At 40.9% G+C, this 24,156-nt stretch overlaps 1 protein-coding gene across 3 annotated transcripts in view; it reads right to left on the minus strand.

The window, feature by feature from the left end:
* Positions 1-24,156, minus strand: part of ppm1lb (protein phosphatase, Mg2+/Mn2+ dependent, 1Lb) — a 73,739-nt gene that overhangs the window by 36,502 nt on the left and 13,081 nt on the right. Inside the window, exon 1 of one of the 3 annotated variants that reach the window (XM_082503441.1) lies at positions 8,839-8,997. The exons of the other annotated variants lie outside the window; for them this stretch is intronic. Coding sequence (XP_082359567.1) covers positions 8,839-8,874 — 36 coding nt within the window. The 5' untranslated portion in view covers positions 8,875-8,997. Of the gene's footprint in view, positions 1-8,838; positions 8,998-24,156 lie in introns of those variants that run through there. 3 annotated transcript variants of the gene reach the window in all.

Raw genomic sequence — 24,156 nt, forward strand, 5'->3', positions numbered from 1 at the left:
ACAGTCTCTGAATGAAAGTATTGATTTGTTAATAAATGGGTCCAGATAGAATTTTTGCACTGCTAAAAATGATCATTATAACTGTGAGTCCCGACATCAGTCATGGTGGTGCAGAGCATCACACACGGCTCTCCTTCTGCTTTGTGCATCAAGAGAGCACAAAGCTATACGTCTATACACAAACACACCTTCATGTGTCAGCAGGGCCACCTACACACTGCGCATCATCCACCCTGTTACCCAAACACTCCCTGCTGACTGCAACAGTGAGCCTCTCCGATGCACAGTCCACCAGAAATAGTCAGACCTTCCATCCATTATATCACGAGGCTGCCCAAAAATGAGGGAAGTCATCAGAGTTTTCCTGTAGAATCACCCTGAGGGAGACTCATAACCCAAGAAGAGAAATCTTTTTCTGACAGATCAAGTAGGCAGATGGAGAGAAGAAGAAGAAGAAAGGGGATGAAGGGGGAGAGGCTGAGGAGCAGTGTGAGAACCATTCATTAGCATCACTCAAGCACATCATTAAAGAGAGGGGAGAGAAAGAGAGCAAGGAAGAGGGGGAGCATGGGAGACTCCAGCTTTAATACGGAACCTGTGATAAGTGACAGAAAACCATCAAAGTGGTATAATAAAAGCAAAAGCAGCGGGAACTAAAAAAAGTCTGGAAAAAGGGATCCAGAATATTTTCCTTTGTTGTTTTTATTTCCAATTTGAATCTTTTTAAATTACAGTCATAAAACATGTCATAGAGGAGATAACGACAGTGATCAAAGGTCCAATCTGACTATAGTAAGCAATGACTATATAATGTTCATCAATCTAGTTCTATGGACACTGCAAAGGATATAACTTATGTTTAGCGTAAATCAATGAATAATTCAAAGGATTTAATTAAAGGGAGAAAGGAGGGCTTGTTGCTGAGTGGGACCGTGTGTGTCCACTGCAGAGGTGTAGCATGTTTCTCCTCAGAATGACATTGCGGAGCTCAGTCGGTCCACAGGGTCTAGAAGAGCATGAGCATGAAGGTCTAATTTCATGACTGCACACCAGAGCTTTGTATGTGCTGAAGGTTTGCCAAGTATACTGTAGGATGTGAGTGTGTGTTAGTTTGGTATGACATTGTCTCTGTAACAAAAAAAGAAGCTCTTTTGTACTTGCACAGAGTCATCATTTGAAAAGTTGAAACAGGAAAACAATTTCACTGCAAGATCCATTTAGGAGCTTTTTGGAGCTCAGTCAAGACAAAGTTCCTAAGTGCTCTGATAAACTCCCGTGTGATACAAGCAGAAGCTGTTAAATGGACTTTGTGGTTTGCTATTTATAAGCCTGTTTTTCTGCACTTTAATGCACTAACGTTAAGGCTTTATGCTCAGACGTGAGCTTAGATGTGTTTGGCAAGACTAAAATTAAATAAAACTAAATCATACACTTGAATCTACTCATAGGCTATTTATTAAAGATGTACACAGCCATCGTGACATTACCCACTGGCTCATAAAGTCTAGTTTGGAAGCTTCGAGCTCAGCCTTTAGGCATGTGGGCATCTTGGTGTTTCAACGCCAGATGTCATCAAAAAGAGGTGGATCAGGCTGAGAAACCAAAGAGGACTCTTATGAAGGTCATGGTATGCTCATTCTAAAAGAAAACCCCAGTTTATCCTCATTTTTAGCTCTTCTGGAGGTGAGCATGACACTAGTGAATAAAATCATAAACTTACGAGGAAAGAGTTAAGGGAGTCAAGAGCTGCTTTTTCAAAGATTTCTATACAATCAGACTTCTTTTTGCAACCACACGAGTCACCCTGTGGTTCCACATTGACTTCAAGTTTTAGACCCTGAAGCTACCTTCATCTTCTCTATACAGCAGGCATGTCAAAATCATTTTACACTGTGGGGCACATGCAGCCCACTTTGATCTTGAGTGGGCCAGCCAAGTGAAACTCCTCTTTCCACTCCATCAGTGTAAAGAAGTTTAACTACACTTAATCCCTGAGACATCTTTGTATTAGAAAAAGAAGTGCAATTTCAACAGCTCTCAGTTTTTTCGCCAAACTGGTGGAAATGTTGGGCTTAAATTGTAAGACTTAAATGTGTAATATTTCAACAACAATACCTAGGCTGCCCTTTAATTTAAAAAAAAGAAAGAGAATATGAATATGTCCCTTTGTTTGTTTGTTTGTTTTTTAAACTGTGAACCCGCAAAAATCCCCCCATAAATTTCTATAGTAGATAGTGAGAAAAGGAAGGTTTCTGTTTCTGTCATTTAATTGTTTATCTTTTACTTTGGTATAATATGAAAGGCCATGTGGGACGTCTTTATTAGCAGGAAAAGGTGTAAAACTTAAAAAAGTGCAAAATTTATGCCTTCCCTCACATTTCCCATAGCTGTCCTGTGATCCAGATTGGAGTCTTTGCTGGGCCGATTTTGGCCCCTGGGCTTTATGTTTGACACCCGTGATATACAGTCAATGTTTCTACTGCTCAGTAGCTTTTTAACTTTAATCACATCACATTTTTTCTTCTATCAGAACATCTATTGATTCACCTCACTTATCTACACTGGATCCATTTGACTTGTTTTACCATAACAGCCATCTGCTGAATCCCATGAGATGTGATTGTTGAAATAATCATTATCCTGTAACAGCTTTTTCTACCGCAGCTGTGATATTAATCTAGAAAGAAAGGAGTCGTAAGTAAGGGCAGGGAATCTATTGAAAAGCTATCGTAAACCTGAGTATTACAACTCAATAACTTGCTTCCTGTGCGGTGTGAGCCTGGGGCCAGACTGGAAGTGTTTGTGTGGCCTTGAAAACACACCCTTGTGCCCAACACACAGACTTTTGCCCAGACCAAAAAATCTGAAACCATTCCACTCTTCCAGCCGTTAAATCTCTCCCAAAACCACAACAAACATCCTGAGCACAGATGGACTCAGGGAGGCTGAGGGTGGGGCGATGGCACTGTGAGCCACAAATCCCCTTTAGGGACCTACAAAGCTCATACAGTTCTGCACATTGTGACAACTTGAGCTAAAGAAATATTTAAAAATAAACCACTCAGAGCAACTTTCATATTCAAATACCAGCCATGTCGCAGAGGGTATACGTAAGGGCCAACAGAGAGCCGACAGCGTAAAGAGGACAGAAATCTGCAGTGAATGAGGATTTCAGAGGGAAAAGGCAGCGCTATAAAAATGGATGAGGACTGGAAAGTTGAATAGAAGTCCATTAAAAGTGGCAGGAAATGCTTCACTGCCTTCAGCATTCACAGAGAGAAAAACACATCGCCATGAAATACTGCCTCTTGGCTAAACACAGTTAGCCTCATCTCTTTTCTATTTCTGACTGTGACTGAATAAGAGGGGCAACATTAGTAAGATAGGAACATCTGGTAACCGCAGTCACAGCTGCCAAAGTCTCGGATTGGCGGGACATCCCACCTCGCCAGTCATCTGACAGCACGTCCCCTCAAATGTTTGGCAGCACACAAATACCTGCGCCCGTGGACAACAGACAGCAGGTTGTTGGCCCGTTCTGTCTCCAATAAAGATTTTACTGCAAAGGTGACCATCCTGCGAATCCAAATCTACCACCATAAACACACACAGGCACACAGTTGCACACTTATAACCAGCCATCACACTGCAGAGGGAGATCTTGCTCATAAAGTGAAATCTCATGGAAGTGATTCGCATTTAGCGAGTAAACAGACTCGGAGTCATCAGTCTGCCTTTCCGGTCTCTGCTCGCAACACACACATCTCAGAGTAAGATCTCATCGTGTGTCCTTCCTGTGACAGCCAAGTCCATTAAAGGAGATGAAGACACATATAAAACCTAAAGAGTCTATTAGAAGCAAGCAGCCTAGTTGATCCATCACTTCATATAGCCTCACCTGGTAATAAGACAACCGTGTTAGTGTCTATGATCTTGATACAGACTCAACAGTGGTCTCATGTTTGGTTTATATAAAAGAAGGCTTGCACGCATTTTCAAAACTCTGTACTTGCAAGAAAGGATTCACAAAACTGCTGAAGTATGCTTGCATTTCAACTGCTTGTGTTACAGCCTGACTGATACTGGATATGTGCTGATGATACTGATTAATATTTGAGAGTTAAAGAGGACCTATTATGTCCACTTAACCTCCATATTTTTATTCTCTCATCCAGAGTGGCTTTGAATTATTTAGCGTTCAGAATTATCCTTATTTATCTTACACTGGGCAGTCCCTCAGTTTATACTCTGACACAACCTGATTAAACTCTCCCTGTAGGACAGTCTTCCGATTGGCTCCCTCTTGCAAACAGAACGTTTTAAAAGAAGTCGGAGCTATGCAATTGAGATGACTATATTGAAGATACATTATTTTGCCTTCCCATTCTTAATTCATGGGGTTTAACATGATGTCAGCCCACCTTTTACAGCTGTAACAGTTTCAACACTGGGAAGTCTTCCCTCAAGGTTTAAGAGTCTGTTTATGGGAATTTTTGACCATTCTTTGTGAGGTCAAACATGATGTTGGATAAGAAGGGCTGGCTCACAGTGTCTGCTCTAATTCATCCCAAAGGTGTTCTGGGGGTTGATGTCAGGACTCATGCAAGTCAAGCCAGTCAAGTTCTTTACACCAAACTCGATCATCCACATCAATGTGGACCTTGCTTTGTGCGCTGGTGTGCAGTCATGTTGGAACAGGAAGGGGCCACACCCAAACTGTGTCACAAAGTTAGGAGCGTGAAATAGCCCAAAATGGCTGAAGCATTAAGAGTTCCTTTCACTGGAACTAAGGGGCCGGACCCAGCTCCTGAAACACAACCCCACACCATAATCCCTTATCTACCAAACGCTCCACATGTCACAACAAGTGTCAGACATGTCTCCTGGCAACTGCCAAACCCAGACTCCTCAATCAGATTACCAGACAGACAAGCTTGATTTGTGACCTTCAGAGTACAGTGGTGCCGTGCTTTACACCACTGCATCTGACGCATTGCATTGTGCTTGACGATGTAAGACTTTGATGCAGCTGCTTGGCCTTGGAAACCCATTCCACGAAGCTCTCTAAGCACTGTTCTTGATCTAATTTGAAGGTCACACGAAGTTTGGATGTTTGAAGTGATTGACTCTGCAGAAGGTTGGCGTCCTCTGCGCATCATGCACCTCAGTATCCACAGATCGTGCTCTGAGATTCATACCACTTCATAGCTGACTTGTTGTCATTCATGTTGGTCTTGATCAGTGGATATTCGGTTGGTTTGTTTGGTTAGTGGACATAGAAGCACTATGTAAAAACAGAATCACTACAAGGAGGCACGATATGATGGCTGGCAGTGTTACGCTGACAAGTTAAATTGCGTGTTTTCAGTTAATCTCTACCACTTTCTCATTCTTGCTGACTACGCAATAAAACAATGTTTGGCTTAGTTTGGTTTTGTAAATTCTATAAATGAATGGTAAACAAAAGTTATTTTGATTGACTGGTAACACGAATAAAGGCAAGTAAATCAAACGATCAGTTGACGAGGGTTGGTCCTTGGGATCTCTGAAGCCTGCTGAGAACCTTTTGTTGTGTGTCAAGTTCTACATCTCTTGTCTCATTGTCTGCCAGCTCTCCTCTCCCCATACACTACTCCACTGCTGTGGCTTAAAAAAAAAAAATCAATGACTTCACCACAAAGCAAAAACATGACATTTCACAAGAAAATTACAACCTTGCTGTGACATGACCACTTAAGAGACCCACAAACTCTTCTCAAAGGTGTCACTGTTCTGCAGGTCCTGTTATGTCAATCAACAAACATCGCATGCTTTGCTTTTAGGCAGGAGGACCATTCAAGAACAATACTTGGTCTAAATGACATCTTTGGCTTCTCTAAGCTCAAATGATATGTTACTCATCAACAGAGAGAAAGTCAGCCAATAATATCTGGCACATTGGGTCTGCTTTTAAGTGCGAGTAACATTGTTTTCCTCCCACATTCAACAGCAAGAAAAGTGCAGCTACTTAAATAGCAAATGACAGGAGATCACGGGGAATATTAAGCGAATGGTGCAGAGGCGCTGATGCCCACATCTCCAACATGGCTGTAAATAACATTTTAGACTTTCATCTTGCTGCTCTCTTTGACATACGTATAACACACGTTACACACTGCACGAACACACAAACAGCTGCCATAGTGTGAAAGTGGCACTCATGAAAAGTAACACTGCAGCCCTGTAATTTCTTGAGTTATTAGCAACATGAATCTGAGTGCTAAGCAGCAGCGTGAAAGCGTAGCCCGTTAGCTTATGTGCACCATAGTGCAGGTGCCAATATTCATGCCTGCATGTCAATGACAGATAGAAACAGCCTTTGGCCTAGGGCCTCCAGATGCCACAAACCTGTCTTTCAAAACAGAGAGAGGTGGCAATTAAAATGATTCCAACTGGCATAAAATCAGAATGGGCCACAAACACAACGATGAGGATGTGAGAGTGATGCAAAAAAAAAGAAAAAGAAAAAAGAAATAAAGAGATGAGAGAAAGAGAACAGAGGTGAAAATCCATTTTAGACGAGCGTTCAGGTGAGGAAAAATGAGCCGAGTGAGAGACAGAGAAAGAATAAGTGTAGAGAATCACTTACAGTTTGGATGTGTTGCCACATTTCTTGCAGGTGTGGGACTGATTAAACAAAACCACACACATAACACTTTCAAGCCTAATTGATAGGCTTTTTCTCACACAGCTGGCTTTGCACAGAATAAAATGTTCCTTTTCTTAACTTTCAACAGAAGCAAATAACCCAAAGAAGCCGTGACTGACCACAAATAGCACTGAAGTTTGGTTTTAGAAGTGCAGGAAACAGGAATTCTAGGTTGGGAGCCCATTTTCTAAAATGAAAGGAAGATGTTTTCAGCAAAGCAACCCTTTAGTCATGATTATAGGTATATGTGTTAGAATAGGTATTACTGTAAGAAAGTGGTACTTTTGTGTTGTGCCTGCACCACTGACAGCACTTTGAATACTTTCTCATCCTCCACCTTCAGTAAGTCTATTATTACCAAGAGCCAGCAACAACCACACGCAATCCCACGCTTTTACTACTGCTGCAAGAAAACAAATGATGATTCTGAATAAATATCGCACAGTCCTACGACACAACTGAGCAGGGAAGACTTCCCACAGGCCTCTTCTTCCAAGTCTCTGTAGGAAAGTACACTCTGATCGGATTAGCTAAAAAGAGTGAACGGGGGTGGGGGGTGGGTTAGAAATAAATGAGAGCTGTGTCACCAAGCTGCAGAGTCAACATGTCCACTGTGCGGGTGAATTTCTTTCTTTTAGGCAAGCAAAATGCCTTATTGATTACTTAGTGCAATCACAGACAATATGCACCGTGAATGGCAGTCCTGTCTATCATATAATACAGCTGCATTCAGACATAGTGGTGACTGTGTTTTCTGATGGGTAGTGGCCCATTTAGAGCTCAAGTGCATTAATTATTCAGCTTATTATTTAGTCAACTGTCATTCAGCACATGACATGATAGGATCACGCAACTGCTGCAGATTTGTCAGCTTTACATGCTTGATGCCAATCTCCTGTTCCACCACATTGAACTTAACCTTGTTTTCCTGTTCTTAGCTGACAGGAGTGGCACGCAATGTGGTCTTCTGCTGCTGTGGTCCATCTGCTAAAGGTTCGATGTGTTGTGCATTCATAGATGCTCTTCTGCATACTGTCGTTATAACAAGCGGTTATTTGAGTTACCGTTGCCTTCCTATCAGCTCTAAGCAACCTGGTCGGCTTCTGATTTCTGAAATTAACATTTTCACCTCACATGTTATTTTCATTTTCAGACCATTCTCTGTTAACTCCAGAGACCAGCCCACCTGGCATCAACAACCATGCCCCAAAGTTACTTAAATTACCTTTTTTACCCCATTCTGATACTCAGTTTGGACTTCATCAGGTTGCATGCCTACATGCCTAAATACTAGGGATGGGTATCGTTTAGGTTTTATCCGATACCGGTGCCAAATCGGTACTTTTGAAACGGTGCCGGTGCTTAAACGGTGCTCGAACCGGTGCTCGAACCGGTGCTTAAAGAATGGAGAACACAAAATTGGTCCAAAAACCTCTCATGTTCAGCTGGTTCACCAGGCCATCAGACTGCTGAACACGTCATAGACACCTCAGCTTCACTACTGGAACTTTAACATTATGCACTCCATACTGTACAGTAATGCCACTGTTTTGCACATGTCTCAACTCTGTATATTTTATATATTTTATTTATTGTTTACTCTATTTAATTTGTAAAATATGTGTACACACACACACACACACACGTAGGAAAATATTTACTATACACATCCAGAAATGCATATACTATTATATATTGTACATATATTTATTAGTTTCAGATGTAGCCATTCTTGTATTTTGCACAACTCTGTTGCTTGTGAAGCTCGCACACAAGAATTTCACTCACATGTGCTGTACCAATGTACCTGCACATGTGATGTGACAATAAAAGTGATTTGATTTGATTTGGTTTTTGTAAAAAGATAACAATGTTAGCCTTTTCTGCAGCTATAGGGCATATATGGTATCACTCTTGGCTGGAAGCAGTGCTTAATCAATGGAAAAAAACACAAACTTTGTCCAAAAACCGCTCATGTTCAGCTGTTTCCCTCTTTTTCTTTGGTCATTTTAGCCTTTTTGGCCAGGGTGAAGGGAGTAGCTGCCATCAAACAAGAAGACAGCCGCATGTAGATATGATGATGTTTGCTAGTTCACCTTACATGCATTAATTTAATAACGTGGTTAGCCTACTCAACGTAAATTACTCACGCAGAGAAGAACGGCTGCTGCTGCTGCCATCATCATCCGTCATCATTTCTGCTACACTGGCAGGGCTAGGGGCCAGGACTCTCCTCTTCGTGTTTTTAGGTATGTTGCTAACTCCGGGTCCGATAACAGGCACCACACCGCAGTAGATGCGCTCGGTGTGAGGTCTCGCAGCAAGCTATCAAATACAGCGCATTTCTTGGTTTTTGGAGAGAAAAAAAACGCTATGCGTCGCTAGGTGTTTCATCGGATTTGAGGAGTTACCTCCTTTGACAGTATCAGCTTAAAGCACTTGTTGCAGGCTGCTGAGTTTGCATCTTTTGCTGTGAAGTACAGCCAGACTTTTGACCGCTTCGCCTTGGGCATTTTTAATCTGTAGCTCTGCATAAAAGAACGTACGTACCTGGCCCCGCCTACTATCCTCGGAAACGTAAAATGATTGGCTAGAAGTGTATCACAGCTCAGGAAAAAAAAGCACCGAAATAAAGCACCGAAATGTGCGCTGCTTTTCGGTCTGGTTACTACCGTTTATGTCAGAACCGGTGCCATCATGGCACCGGACACCGGTACCCATCCCTACTAAATACATTGAGTTGCTGCCAATGTGACTGGCTCATCAGAAAACTGTGTTAATGAGCAGTTGAGTAGACATCTCATGTTAAAAAAGGTGAACAAATAGTTTTTAAATCTAGACATTTTTAAAGTGGCAAAAATAATCTCAACATCCCTCAACAGTGCAAATAAGCACAGCTTATAAAGATTTATTGTTTTTTTTCCTTTCAAATAATATTCGAAACACATAGGGTGATTAATGAGGGCTAACAAAAGAAACCATTTTGGTTGGGACTCTTTGGGGTTTTGTGCACACACAAACAAGTAATTAAAAAATGTCAGAGTAACCCATAATATTATATTATAGCCATTTGTTACTTCTAATGATGCAAAAACCATAGGTCCAACAGTTTTGTTTCCCGCTTATCATGCAGTAATATGTCAGCAAGTGGACTAAATTATTGCAAATTTGCAGTTTTTCCTTAAACGAACAGATGTAAGCCAAGAACGATGACTGTTTCCGTTCAGGACCCAGGGGATTTGGGTAAGCACTTCTCAGATATCCATCAGCTCACAGATGCCCTTGTGCTGAGGACGAAGGCAGCACTATTAAAACTTTGTAAGATGTATTTGTATAATAAAAAAAGGCCCATACAGACCACTCAAGGCTGCAGAAGAGAGAAGAGAAAAGAAGAGAAGAGCTTGGTGTCTTCATAGGCCTGTCTTTTAGCATCTATTAGAATTGCATTTGTCCTTCAGAGCCCCACACCTAGCTTTGTTCTATTTTTATGCAAACACACACCTCTGCGTGACTTCTTTGTGTTGAGTATCCGGTTGTTCAGGGATGACACGACGAATCCTACTTCCGGGTCTAAAGTAGTCTGCGTTTAATATGGCTTTTGTGTTGTTAACATGTTTAATGTTATGTATTTTCTTCTATTTGATCTCAAAAAGCTCCTAAAACAGTCAGTGATCACTGTTGACCTCCCTCGGCTTTTATTACCGCTAATCATTTATTTAAGCTCAGTTTTTAAAACCTTAGGATGTAACTACAGCCCAGCCCATGCAGCAGTATATGAATGACTAACCTCGTATTATGGATGGATTATCTCAGTTGTTCTCCTGGCTGAAGTTTGGTCCTTTTACAGTATCCTGCAATGTGATTACATTTGTTCCTGACCACCGAGAAAACTCACGTTAACTTTTATCGAGTGGAAAAAAAGTTAGCTTGTTTATATTATGTTAACATAGATGTGTCGCTAGCGGTCACGTAGCACATCATTATATACCAGCTAGCCAAACTTCAGTAACCCTACAAACGTCACTGCTGTTTAGTTTTCTGTCTTCATTTATGTTGGAAGTGATAACAGAGATGTACGTTTTAATTTGTTTCCAAAACCCCGCAGTCAGGACATGCTATATTGTATTTAGATAGAAGCTAGCGAGCTAACTTCCTGCTAACTTCTAACTCCGTTAAATGTCATAAATTCTGTTTTCATGGATGCCTGGATGTTAAACTCAATTGTTACACCTGGTAGAGCAGAACGCTGATCATTTTATTAAAGATGAAAGACTTTAGACAGTTTTTCAACTCTCAGTAATGCCATAGTGATCATATGGACCTGCAGCGGAGTTTAGGCCCAGACATGGCTAGTGACGTCAGACTGAACAACCGGATACTGCTGATTTACTTTCCTTTGATTTGTGGAAAAAGGGGGGGGGGAAGCACTGAGCAAAAGTCTCAAGCCACTCTTCATTTGTTTTGCTGGGAAAATAGAAAATGATTTCCATTCATGTGCAAGCATACGTGAAACATGTAAACAAGGCAAAATAGTTCACATTATTAACCACTGAAAGTCAATATTTTGTATGACCCCCTTTATTTTATCTAACAACACCTGAACTTACATAGGCAAGCTTTCTTGTAATTTTTTAAGGAATAGTCCTTTCCAGACAGTATTCCATGGTGAAACAAAATCTGATGGTAGTTTTCTGCGTTCATAATTTCATTAATTTTGACAAGATCCCCAACACCACCGGTGGAATTACGGTCAACACTGCTTTATTGTGTTTTTGAAGTGTGTCTAACACTGGTGACAACTCCTCAAACGTAGCAGAGGGAATCTTTCTTTTTGAAGGACGGCTTCTTCTGCCTTTCACCACAGACGGTCCGTTTATATTTTCATCAAGAGTCTTTTTTTGTGCTGCTGAAGATGTAAAGTCAATGTTATGGCCAACCTCTGGCTGTATCTTGGTTGTGTTCCCCGGTCAACTCCAAAGCCTCCACTGTGCTTTATAGATGTCTGTAGACTCTCACTGTTGTACCTCTCTCGTGGCATCCTCTGTATATACTGACAACAATTTTAATGAAAATTTAGAATAGATGACTCTGTAAAACCTTCCTTCAGAATGGCTTCCTGACAGCCACCCTTCCACTGAGACCATTTTGGATGAAGCTTCAGTGAGCAGTAGATGGATCAACTGAAGATCCAGATGCATCTCTCAGGTCATGTGTTTTTGATGGATTTTTCCACCTATTTCTTAAGGATATGAGTTTCAGATACTATTAATCTGCTTTAAATTGTTTTAGGGAATTTTTTTGTTTTTTATTTTTTAGACCTGTCACTTCTTTTCTCCTCCAGTTGTCCAATTTTCTCACTTTAAGGACACATTGCACACCATGCTGGGATTTGCCCAGTTTCTGGCTAATAGCCCTTCTAGAATCACCTTGTTAGTGCAAAAATATTATTTTATGCCTGTCACACTTTGGCATTTTTTTTCATGGATTCACCTAAAGAAATGTGAATAAATGACATGTTTTTACAAAAGGTTAGTAACAAAGTGCCTAAAGCCACAATTTAAAATTCGTTCTTTGTTCAATTGTCTCCAATATAGCGAATAAAGACATTCCTCTGAAAATGATCAGCTACGATAGCTGAATCTGAAAAGACCTTTAGAAAGCTTGGAGAACTGCTACTCAAGACTGATTTAAAAATGACAAGAAAGTCTGGCTTTGACAGGTGATTCAAGACTTTTGCACCATACTGCACGACTCAGTAGCAATGTTCTTCACACGCAGAAACCTTGTATTCCCATGCGTCTTTTTCATTTGCTTTGTGATTCGTTTCAGTCTTTTTAGTGCTCACAGGATTAAGAAGAAAAGGTTTGCACAGACAACCAAGTTCCCTGCCAATAAACCTTTCTTCAGGGGCCGTTGTAGCATCTTCCTTTGGGTTAAGAGGTCCAAGTGTACTGGGTATTAGAGGTGATTATCACCACCTATTATCTTGACCAATAACATTTTGCAAAAGGTTACAAACTCCAGAGGCCAGGCCAGAGAGAGTTATTCTCTCTCATGGAAACCACTGCGCCTTGTTTGCAGTGCAGGATTTTCTTCCATTGCTCATCTATGTTATAATTGACCACTTCTGCAAAATGTTCACCGAGCACCTGAATGAGAAGCTGCCAAGGTCACCATTATTTCCTCCCAGGGCTGCTTTAGCTAACTCGAGCAAAGAGTTGTTCTGTTCTGTTGCTGGCGGCAAGAGGAAACACTGCTGTCTTCACACACTCCCAGTATCTGTGGGACGCATAACATTTACTTTTTGTCCAACTTTACAATTAGCCTTGATCGTACGCCCACATACCAGAGCAATGTCAAAACTGTAATGCTGAGAAACAGAAACAGTGAAACTGACACTGATTTAAAAGCAGTCCCAGTGCTTTAAAAAAAAAAAAAAAAAAAAAAAAGTATCCCATCAGTTAAGGTCACAACTCTCACTTAACCGTCTGGGGATATGAATCTAATTCTTTTTCAACCACTCCGGTTTTACTTTTCTGCTTTTGGTCATCATCTTGATGTACTGCCCATCCTCTCTAAAGGATTAGGTCATGGACTGCGGCCGTATAACACAACTTGATGCAATTTTTAATTCATTGCAGTCTGGGGACAATAAAACAGCCCCACATAGTTCAATCCACCAGGCTCCATAGCTGTGAATACTGTCATTTTTAATCCCATCCAAGTTAAACTTGGCAACTTTTGCTTGCCCAAAAGAGGAGGTTTAATTTGAACTCATCTAGATTAGCTGAACTCAGATGTTGGTTTATTGTTGTTTTTGGTTACCATTTACAAATACTGACTGTCTTCATGTGAGGCTTTTGGGAACATCGGTAAACTGAAGCCACATCACCTAAAGTTTAAACACTGCAGTGAAATTTGGACATAGAAGGACTGCAGCAGTCTCTCAAACGCTTCTTTGTGCTGTACACATTGTTGTGATCACAGCATCGGTTCATACAAATTCATCTTTGTATAGAATAGCATACTTTGGCAGTAACCAAACACCTAATGTCTTCATTTACAGGCAATGGGGTATTGTCTGGGCCATTATCTTTACCACTGGAGTCCAAGCAGCTTATCAATGAAATAATTAGCACACCTAGATTAGCACACATTTTAAGCCTGGATTTTGGATGATTACTCAGTGTGTGTTACAGGCATGACAAAGTAGGTGTTATTAGTCTGATCAGATTGTCGCTGTAAGTAAAAATCAGGCCACATTGTTTTGTAATCAGTGCTGAAACCGTGGCACTTAAAAATACAAATGACTGAAAATAAAAAGGAGATTAATTCATTTTTTTTGGTTTTACCGTCCTGCATCAAGTGTGAAAAGTACGTTTATGCCAATTTCTCTTGGCTGAATGATTATTAAAAACTCGTGTTATGCTTCAGGAAGGGAACTAGTTTCATAGCAGATTTTATTTGCCGAGCTCCAGAGAGACGCCTGGCAAATATAATACAAGAAGCTGATTTTTAAGAGCGAGTGGTAAAATAACCTGTAATTTTTGTGATGAAATAAAACATGATTTGATGACTGCAACTGCAGTTTTTTCTCTCTCTCTGTCGGTGAATTATGTGCATGATATGAATTTAAAATCATCCAGAAGTCCGTGGTCTGAGTTATTGAATTAAACAGGTATGTCATTACAGCCTTCAGTATAAACGGTTGGTTGCAGTATTTTCCTCACTGTTCTGCAGTGGGATTGGGCCCTGATGTAAATACAGTGTTTGCAGATTTCACACTAATTTTGTACATTTCACTCCCCATCTGTTGGAGTTGCATTAGAAAGTCTTGCTGTTGTTTTAATATAATGTGCTGCTAATGTAGATATAGGCATGTACTATTTTTTCACTCTAACAAAGCAGATATGAATTCCTCATTTAAATCAGCCTAGTCATCTGACTGAAACAAAGCAAGATGCTCTCTAACAGTGGAGTTTCCCCCATCCTTCCTCTTCCATTTGGAACAAGCAGCACAATGTAATGTAGTGACAGAGGCTAAGATGTGAAGACAGCAGCAAAAAGTTTTAAAAAACAAGAGTGAGTGTTATTCTTCCTCTGTGAATGTGGGGCACAAAAAGCCTAGAGGAGAAGAGCTAAGTAAATGTCAGCTACGCCTTTTTTCCCCTCTCTCTCTGACGCACACACATGCACACGTCTATCACAATCTCACACCCTACCAATAGCTCATGTACTCCTGGGCTTATAATATACCACTGTGCCCACTCACACGCACACACATGCACAGACACACACTCACAGACACACACACTTGGCATGTGTTCTTATTTGTATCCCTGCTATCTGGAGCCTGTGTTCTCTGGCAGACACTGATATATCAATTGCATAAATATTCATACACTAGTCAGAGTGGCAAGCTTCATCAGCCTCCTCTCTTTGTGCAAGTGTGATTGCACACGAACACACAGACACACGAACACACACTCGTCGTGCACTATGGTGAAGCATTCCTAAAAAATACCAACCTTGCACATGCACCCGTACAGTGAGCGAACACTGAACCCCACAGCGGGGTCTTTCATCACAAGCTAATGAACCACGTCAAGTCTGTCACCTCATGTGCTCACACACACACACACACACACACACACACACACACACACACACACACACGTTCATGTCTTATAAGATGTGTGTCTCTTTCTTCCTGTGATTGAAGCCACTTATCAATCATTTCCTGGTTGATTAATTGGTGGAGCGGCTCTACTGGCGAATTAATCACATCTGTGAATGAGAGACTTTGTTTGATTAGCGTCACTGAGGAGACTGAAACCAGGACATTAGGTGGAACCCAGTATGAGCTAAAGCCTAAATTATTTACAAGACTATAGCTGTAGTCACGTTTCTCCATAAAGACTTATTCGACTTTTAGTTGGATGCTGATGCGACTTCATTAGAATGGGATAAGAACAACACCCCCTTATTTTGTGGATAGGATTCATTAAGGTGCTGCTGTTAGACAGACCATTCAAGATCTTTGTCAGTGTGCGTTTGTCATCTCCACTCACTAACTTTCTTCCCTACATCTTCATGGCTCATTGCTCCCAAGCTTAATCGCTTTCTCTCTCTCACACACACACACACACACACACACACACACACACACACGCACGCAGATATATTACCACCATCTCGTCTGATCGGAAATATCAATTTGCATTTATCTAAAATTCACAACCAGCACGATGCACATTTATACACGTTACCATGTAACTCACGCTCAGGGAGACCTTGTCCTTGTTCTTTTCAGTCTCACTTTCTCCTGCTTAGATTGAATGGATGATTATGCACGTGGCCGCCATAAAGTGAAACCTGAAGTTAAAACTCTTGAGTTACTCCTCTACAACCCCCCCCCCCACCCCCCCACCCCCACGTTGATACATGCTCTGCTTTTATCAGACCACAAAGTGATGGAGTACAAAGCCAGCCCCATCACATTACCAGAGGAGCAAACACAATGATTTAGAGATGAAAAAAGCAAATGTGAGATAAAAGAATTTCCTGTGTTAATATACCAAAGTGTTTATTGTTTACAGAAAATCACCATGTTATCAAAGGACAATGCTTTCACTGGGGACCTGAGGGAAACGTGATAAAAGGAAGGAAGAAGCTGTTAGAGTACACACACAGACAGACACACACACACACACACACACACAAACCAACTGTTCCTCCATCTCCTCTTTAAATTTATGTTGCTTCATCCAGCCAAAGATGAATGCCATCTATAAATCCAACCATGCATCTAATATTTAACTGCGCTTTAACAACCTACAACTACACTATCATACAGATTTTCACACTGAACTGCAAATGTCAAATGTTTATTGGTCATTCTACAATAAGGTTTAAGTGCAGAACTGATGCATGAACTCTTATCTGAGTGGAAATTATTTACATTTCTACTGTTGGGAAATTTTTTAAGCGCACATAATCCACTTACCCCCACAAACATCTGCGGAAATACTTAAAAAAAAAATCTGTTTACACCCTGTTAGCCACAGAGTTCACATCAGAATCAGAATACTTTATTAATCCCAGAGAGAAAACTGTTTTGTTATAGAAAAGAAGGCACTCAAAGTGCAATGTTACACTCAAATAAAATATTAAAAAGTTAAAACAATACTATGTTCAAATGAAAACAGTCTAGGCATCATTAAATGCATGGAAAGTGGAATATCACCAGAAGATTGGAAATATGTTAGTGTTGAGGCTCACACTCAGACTGACGATATGCCCCAGACTAATACACCAATAATCACGTAAATCAGGTTAAATCGCTATAATAAAATATGCCAGCATATGCACGAAATGCACAGAGAATAAGGGAACGGGGACAAGTTCAGAGAAATGCATCTCTAAAGAAATTCCACTCGATCCAAAGTTGCCTCTAATTAGTTTATAGCAAGTAGGACATAAATATAATAGCAGTCTCTGGTTTAGTTTCTTCTTTGGCATGTATTTTGAAACGATGAAAAGAGTTTTTGTGCACACTGTCTGTTTTATGTCAAAAATAAACAGAAAGAAAGGTTGCTTTAACATTTCATTCCTGGTTTATTTGTTTGGTAGTAGTATAAACACTAAATGCAGATTTATGAATTGTGGGGAAAGCAAATCAATAATAAAAGAAGCTTTAATAGAAGAAATCGGGCAGTAATTGGCCTTTTTCCATCAGTCTCCAAACAATTCTATGCTGATTTAATGCTGCACACAGCGTGAGCCAGCAAACAGGGCAATGGAGGGAGTTTGTTATCACAGAATCTAGTCAAAATAACACCACTATGCAAAATACGACTCCAGTAAAATTAGAACAAGCTCATTTCAGCAGCCATGTGGAGAATTTAGATCATGGAAAGGAACAAACTGATATGATTGTCCAACGTCTGTGACCCAGGTGCTAAAGTGAGTTTTCTGATGTTCTTGTATGAATGGTATGTGTTTGGTTGGCTGACTGAGATGTATTGTGAAAGGGCTCTGTGGAAATTATAAAGCTAAACTCTTCATGAAAGTTAAAAACCTAAATAGTGCCTTATATTGTGCTTTATCTGCTGATGTGGTTCTCCTATCCGAACGATCTTATTCTGTGGCTGCTTCTTCCACTTCTGCTGCCTACGGTGTGCAGCAGGGTTCAGTTTTGGGGCCTGTATTGTTTCTGTTCCACCTGTTTCTTCTTCAGTTCATTTTTAATGCATCTACTGTATTTTAAGATGTTTCTAAGCTACAGATCCTCTGTGGGTGCTTAGAATCTATTAAAAAGTTGGATAGCACACCATTTTCTCCAAATTAATGACAAAAACAGAAACCCTTCTTTGGGCCCCAAACAGATTTATGCCTAGTGTAATGACACTCTAGGTCCTTTTGCAATTGTTGCCAAGTCTTCCACGAGGAACATTGGAGGTGACTATTTTTACCTTGGATGTTCATATTAAATCTCTGCTACATTCTTGTTTTTACTCACTTGAACTCACTTGGTCTGAAATGAAGATTGTTGTTAATGCCTTCATTTCATTGTATTCTGATTACTGTAATTCTCTGTTCACTTGTCTTAACAGAATCTCCTTGTAATGTTTGCGGGTTCCCAGATAGTTTTCTACATGTCCACATGTCACACAGATGTTGTACTGTTGTATTGGCTCCCCATGAACTTCACCGTCCTGTGTAAGATTCTGGTTTTGACATTTAGAGCACCTCATGGACAAGCACCAGCATACATCAATGAACTTTTACATCAACATTATCCCCAGCAAGACCCTGAGATCATGTAAGGCAGAGAACTAAAAATGACAGAGCTTTTGCAACAGTGCCCACCTGAACCTTATTTTTTTTAAGTGTTTTTTGAATAGATTTTTACTTTTACAGTTGTGCAAAATAATATTAATTGTGTCAGACCCTTTTGGATTTTTATATTAATGTAAAATGAAGTTAAACCTATTTTCAAATTGTATAATCAGGATTTTAAAAAAAACTATAAAAAAATTCATTAACAGATGATTTGACCCACTGATTCAGCTCTAAACATAACATCTCTGACATTCAGTGATTATTGAAATGCAGGTTGAGTTGTTGAAGTCGTTTTCATTCTGAAAGACTTTTGTCACCACAAGGCACACTGCAGCACGCTCCAAATGCCAAGTGCTGCTTCCGCCATCCTGAGTCAACAGCTTCCTGGACTCCATTCATCCCTTCCTGTGTCCATCCATTCATGACTGCTCTCATCTCCATACAGCTGGCTTTTTTGGCACAACAACTCTTTCAATTAAACAACAATGCAGAAAACAACCCAACAGTGGGTCCGTGGTGCAAACTAACTATTTCCATATTTCATGTGCACCTAATTTTCATGCACATACGGCACACTGAGAACCAGCAGGCAGTAGGCTTATAATTGGGGCACCCATAAATAAGATAGAGAGCAACACCTGGATTTCTGCTGATTTGTTTTGCAGGAGATGCATGTGTAAATAAACTGGTGGCATTTCATTTTAATAACGCTGTACTCTGCTGGTGTCATCTCGCCTTCTTTCACCTTTAAATAACTTCTTCGCACTCTAATTCCAGAGATTCGGTCTGCTTTTCCTTCTCAACTTTCTCTAGATTCAGAATATTTTAAATGTGGCAGATGCAAGAAACTGTCTCTCTCCTCTATCTCAGTCTGACTAGTGACAGAAAGAAAAAAGCCACTGAAGACAGCATCGTCCTACACCAGTGTAGGTATACAGTGCTCTGAGTACGATGTTGCCCCTAATTGATTTCTTATTTGTTTTTTTGTTCATATTTGTCACACTTATGTTACAAATCAAATAAGCTTAATATCTGACAAAGGTAATGGGTATAAATACAAAATGTTTTTAAATGACAATTTCATTTATTAAGGGAAAAAAAAAGTTAGCCAAACCTACTTGGCCCTGTGTAAAAAAAGTAATTGCCCCCCTCATTAAATATCAAATTACCCGTGATTTACCACATTTTATTGAAAGATGAGTTCAATTTCACTAGCCACACCCGAGCCGAGAGGAGATTAGTGCCACACCGACTGCATAAAGTGTTTTGCTGCCAAGAGTGGAACAACCAGTTATTATGTTTAAGGGGTAATTACCTCTTCTCATGGGGGCCAGGTAGGCTTTTGATAGATTTGCTCCTTTAAAATGAAATAAAACATTGATAAACATATATATTTTTTAAATATTAAAATGTGTTTGCTCATCTGAAACATGTACATGTGACAAATATACTCACAGTTAAAAGTTATCAAACAACACCAGTCCTAACCTCTGTCCTGTTCATAATTCAGTGCAATGCCAAGCATTTGACTTTCCTTTACAAAAGTCCAAAGAATTGCTTCCAAGTGCCTCCTCAGCTCTGCGCTCACATTCATTAGAAAGAAAAAACAAAAACAGTGATCAATGCGATGCCTGTGTGTGTGTGTGTGTGTGTGTGTGTGTGTGTGTGTGTGTGTGTGTGTGTGTGTGTGTGTGTGTGTGTGTGTGTCAAAAACAAAACTGGACTAGCTGATAAACATACCGATGTTCATATAGAAAAAAAGAAAAAGAAAAAAAAAATCAATACTCATCTACTCCATCTGCTGCAACTCTCACAAAGCTTGCTGATGGAAATAAAAGCCTTTATGCGCGTGGTTGTATGCATCACATTGTGAGGAATGTAGACCCCTATTAATCTGAACACTGACTAAATTCAGTGGACTTTGAATCTGAGGATTGTTTTGCGCATAATGAGACACGACTACACTGTAAAGTTAAGAATACGGGACCAATAAAGCGGAAAGGAACTTAGAGAGATACATAAACTGAAGAGAAGTGCCCACTTTTGTGAGTCATGCCAAATACGAGGAGGGAGACGCAGGTAGATTGTGCATCATATTAGTCTGAATGACAGTCTTGTGGGGCATCCCCTCCCACATACTGGCACAGGATATTCTTGCTGAGAGGAACAAATGCCGGGGGAGAACCAAAAGTCTGATTCAGGATCAGTGTGTCATTCAACACTAGTGTTCTTCAATCTGGAGAAAAAAACCAAGACTGAATCTGTTACAGTCTGGAAGCAACAAAACTAATTTCTCCCTGACTCAGTGACCCACCGATGCTAATGTTTTCCCTTTATTTGTAGCTTAAACATGACTTATTCCCTCAGGTCACACTGATTTAAGAGGTAAACAGTTTAATGACAGATGAAGGGGTTGTGACGATGACACATGCAGCTCCACGATGGCTCAAAACTTCAGCATAGCCAAGTTCCCGTCCAAAATAATGAGGACAAGATGCGTAGCCAAACTCTGAACTCGGTGCCCAATTTCCAAAACAATCCTAAATGTTGCCCATTACAGCTCAAAAACTATACTGTTGCCATTTGGACCAGCCATGTTCAATAAGCTCTGCGTGGAAAGCGTCCAAAATATCTGCTTATGGCCCAGCTGATAAATTAACTTGATGCTCATAAGCTTGCCTCATGGGGAATAATTCTGGATGAACAAGCTTCTAATCATTTTTGTTAATTTTTGGTTTGCAACCTTTTGACTTTTTGCGTATTTGTTGTCATGCCTGGAGAAAGAGAGAGCTGTGGGCGTAGTGACAAAGCCAGCAGGCGCTGGGCCACCGGGCTTCGAGGTAGCCCAGTTTCCACAGCAGGTGCAGAACCATCATGGAGCAGACCCACACCGCTTTGGCCTGCTCACCATTTCCAGCCTTAGACACCGCTGCACCCCCATGGGACTGCCTGCTAAGAATAGAAGCCACCATGAGCCTCTGTCCTTCTCCACGTGTCGGTGTGTGTAGACATGCATATCCTTCAGGCTGCTCATGCTGCACATACTACAAATTGCAGAAAGACATGCTTAAAACAACTGTGACATCACCTGAGCCTTACTGAAACAGTGACTGGACTGAAACGATGACCCAGAAAAAAAAAAGACACATTACACATCTCAGTGATTCTAAGCAGTGTTTTAAAAGTCTTATGTCACTCTCAGGCTTCCCAAGCTTGCTTGCATGGAGTTTGACAAGCAGTAGGAACATGGAAGCAGTTAGTGTCCAATGTATTTGGAGTATGGCAATGGCATTTTTTTAAAAAGCACATTTCATGACATGTAAACTCAATGTACTCAACATAGAAGATCAAAACATAAAAAACATGTGCAGGTTTACAGTGCCTTAAGGCAGAATGAGGGAAAAAGTCTGGGTGTCTGACCAGATGTGGCACCATGTTTAGTCTTTTATTGTTAGGGTTAGGAACACAGATGTGGCTCTTTCACAAGTTCAACAACAAATAAAATACGCTTGTAAGACTTCGTGGCTTGATGCTTCATGCTTTCTTGACACAAATTTGGAAGTACCTCGTGCCTTCAGACAGTCTCTTCTCTCAGGCTTTCGTGGTGTTGCGCTAACATTTCAGGGATATTAATAGTGATGTGAACAAAATAAAAGAAAGACAGAAAGTGCAGAGGGAAAGGTTACATCTGTTGTTTGACTATCCATGGAGCACCTCACGCTGATGCTTTTTACTTCTTGAGAATTACAGTGGTGAGTGACGGAAGCGGAGCTTTTTCCAGCTCTTGAACACAAGTCTGTAGTTTCCATAAAGCGACCAGCAGCAATTATCCTACTTGTTCACATGAGTCAGGACTCCCTTGTATGGTGATATCAGCTCATGCTAATTGGTGTTCAGGAACAGGCATATGTACCACTGGCTTGCAGTCACTCAAGCCCAAATGCCAAAAGTCTTTCTGACAGCATACATGTACCTAAGAGGTCTCAAAGGAGCAGAATTTGTCAGCATGCCATGTGCAGTCTGTCAGTCTCTAAAAGCCAAGAGGAGACTCTGAAAAGACAGGATGCGTAGCGCTGTGCTGTCTTTGGAAACACTATAATTTACATTGTGTGTATGTGTGTGCGCATGCACGTGTTGCAAGTAAGGTGGACTCCCCTCAAGACTAGAGGAAGCAGACTCTTTAATATTTCAGAGCAGTGATAAATAAGTCAGACAGACTGCAGACAGATAAGGTGACTCTGTGGGCTGGGGCGAGGGGGTGCAGGGAGGATGACGAGGAGGGGGACAGAGGTATAAAAGCAAAGGGAAGGGGGGAAATAGATATAGCAAGGTGGCGAGAGATACACCAGGTAATAGAGCAAAAAATGAGAAGACAGGTGGAATAGCAATGGGGAAAACACAAAAGAAAAACGAGACATCACTGGCAAAAAAACAGAAGAAGAGGGGAATATCTGCTTTAAAACCTACTTTAAACATTTCAGCATACAGCGAGTATGTAATAGACAATCACACCTAAAATAGTTCAACAGATCAATCAAGTCTGTGATGCAGACGAAGAAACCCTGTCCTTCACTGTTCCCAATTCCTCCCTCACACACAACCTCCAGCTGCACCTCCAGCACGAAGCTGGAGACACTCGGGGCGAATGACAGACTTTGATTTCTGTTTCTGCGGACAAAAGGGATCACAAGGGGATCCAAAAGTGAGAAGAGATGAGTAGGTGAGGCGGAAGGAAGGGGGGGAGTGGATGCAGCGATGGAAGGGAGGGGACGAGAGGGAGAGAAAACAGAGACAGTTACTGTAGGGAAAGGTCAACAGAGGCACAGAGCAAGTGTGAGAGAGGAGATGAAAAACAGGCCGAAAGAGGTGGAAAAGTACGGCATGCTTTCTTGAGGGGGAGGAACTGCCCCATGGTGCCGTGGCCTTCGGTCTGGCAGACTTATGATCAAAAGATGATAAAGCTCCACTGGCACTTCAGCCTTGTAACTTGCTATGTTTAGCTTCTGTCAGCTCTTTGCTTCAGACAGATTCCTTAAGTCTGTGAACCTACATAGTGCAAACAGGAGTTTTGCTGCCGTCCTGGAAAATCTTTAGGCTCCGAGCAAGGCACTGCCTTTCAGCCCATCCGGTTTTATCCTCATCTCCTTTGAAAGAAATAGTTTCTTGCCCGCCTTTTCTCCACCTCCAAACAGCAGCTTTAAGCTCCCTCTTCCACTATCTTCACTTATACTTCTGTAAGCCAGGAGCATTTTTATTTGTCTGTCAGTCCCTCTCATCTCCGCAACTCTCTCCCTCTCTTTCTGTCCTCCTTCTCTCTCCTTCCCTAAATAAAGGCACATTTCAACCAAGCCATTATTTTCCCCTTTTTTCTCTCACCCTCAATAAAGCATCTCTCCCCTTCTGAGCAGCATTAGTATAGCTACCAGCTCTGCTTCTGGATAAACTCATTAAATCAACTCAGGAAGAAGGCAACATACATATTTCTCTGGGTAAGATGAAGGTACTGGACGGTTAAGCAGATACAGGGTTAGAGAAATCTAAAAAAAAGGCCCCCCAGAAAGGAAAAAGATAGCTTAATTGAACAATTAAACACATACAAATGATCAGGATGTGGATGATGTAAA

The sequence above is a fragment of the Aulonocara stuartgranti genome (assembly GCF_965226115.1).
Source record: "Aulonocara stuartgranti genome assembly, chromosome: 14".
NCBI lineage: Eukaryota > Metazoa > Chordata > Actinopteri > Cichliformes > Cichlidae > Aulonocara > Aulonocara stuartgranti.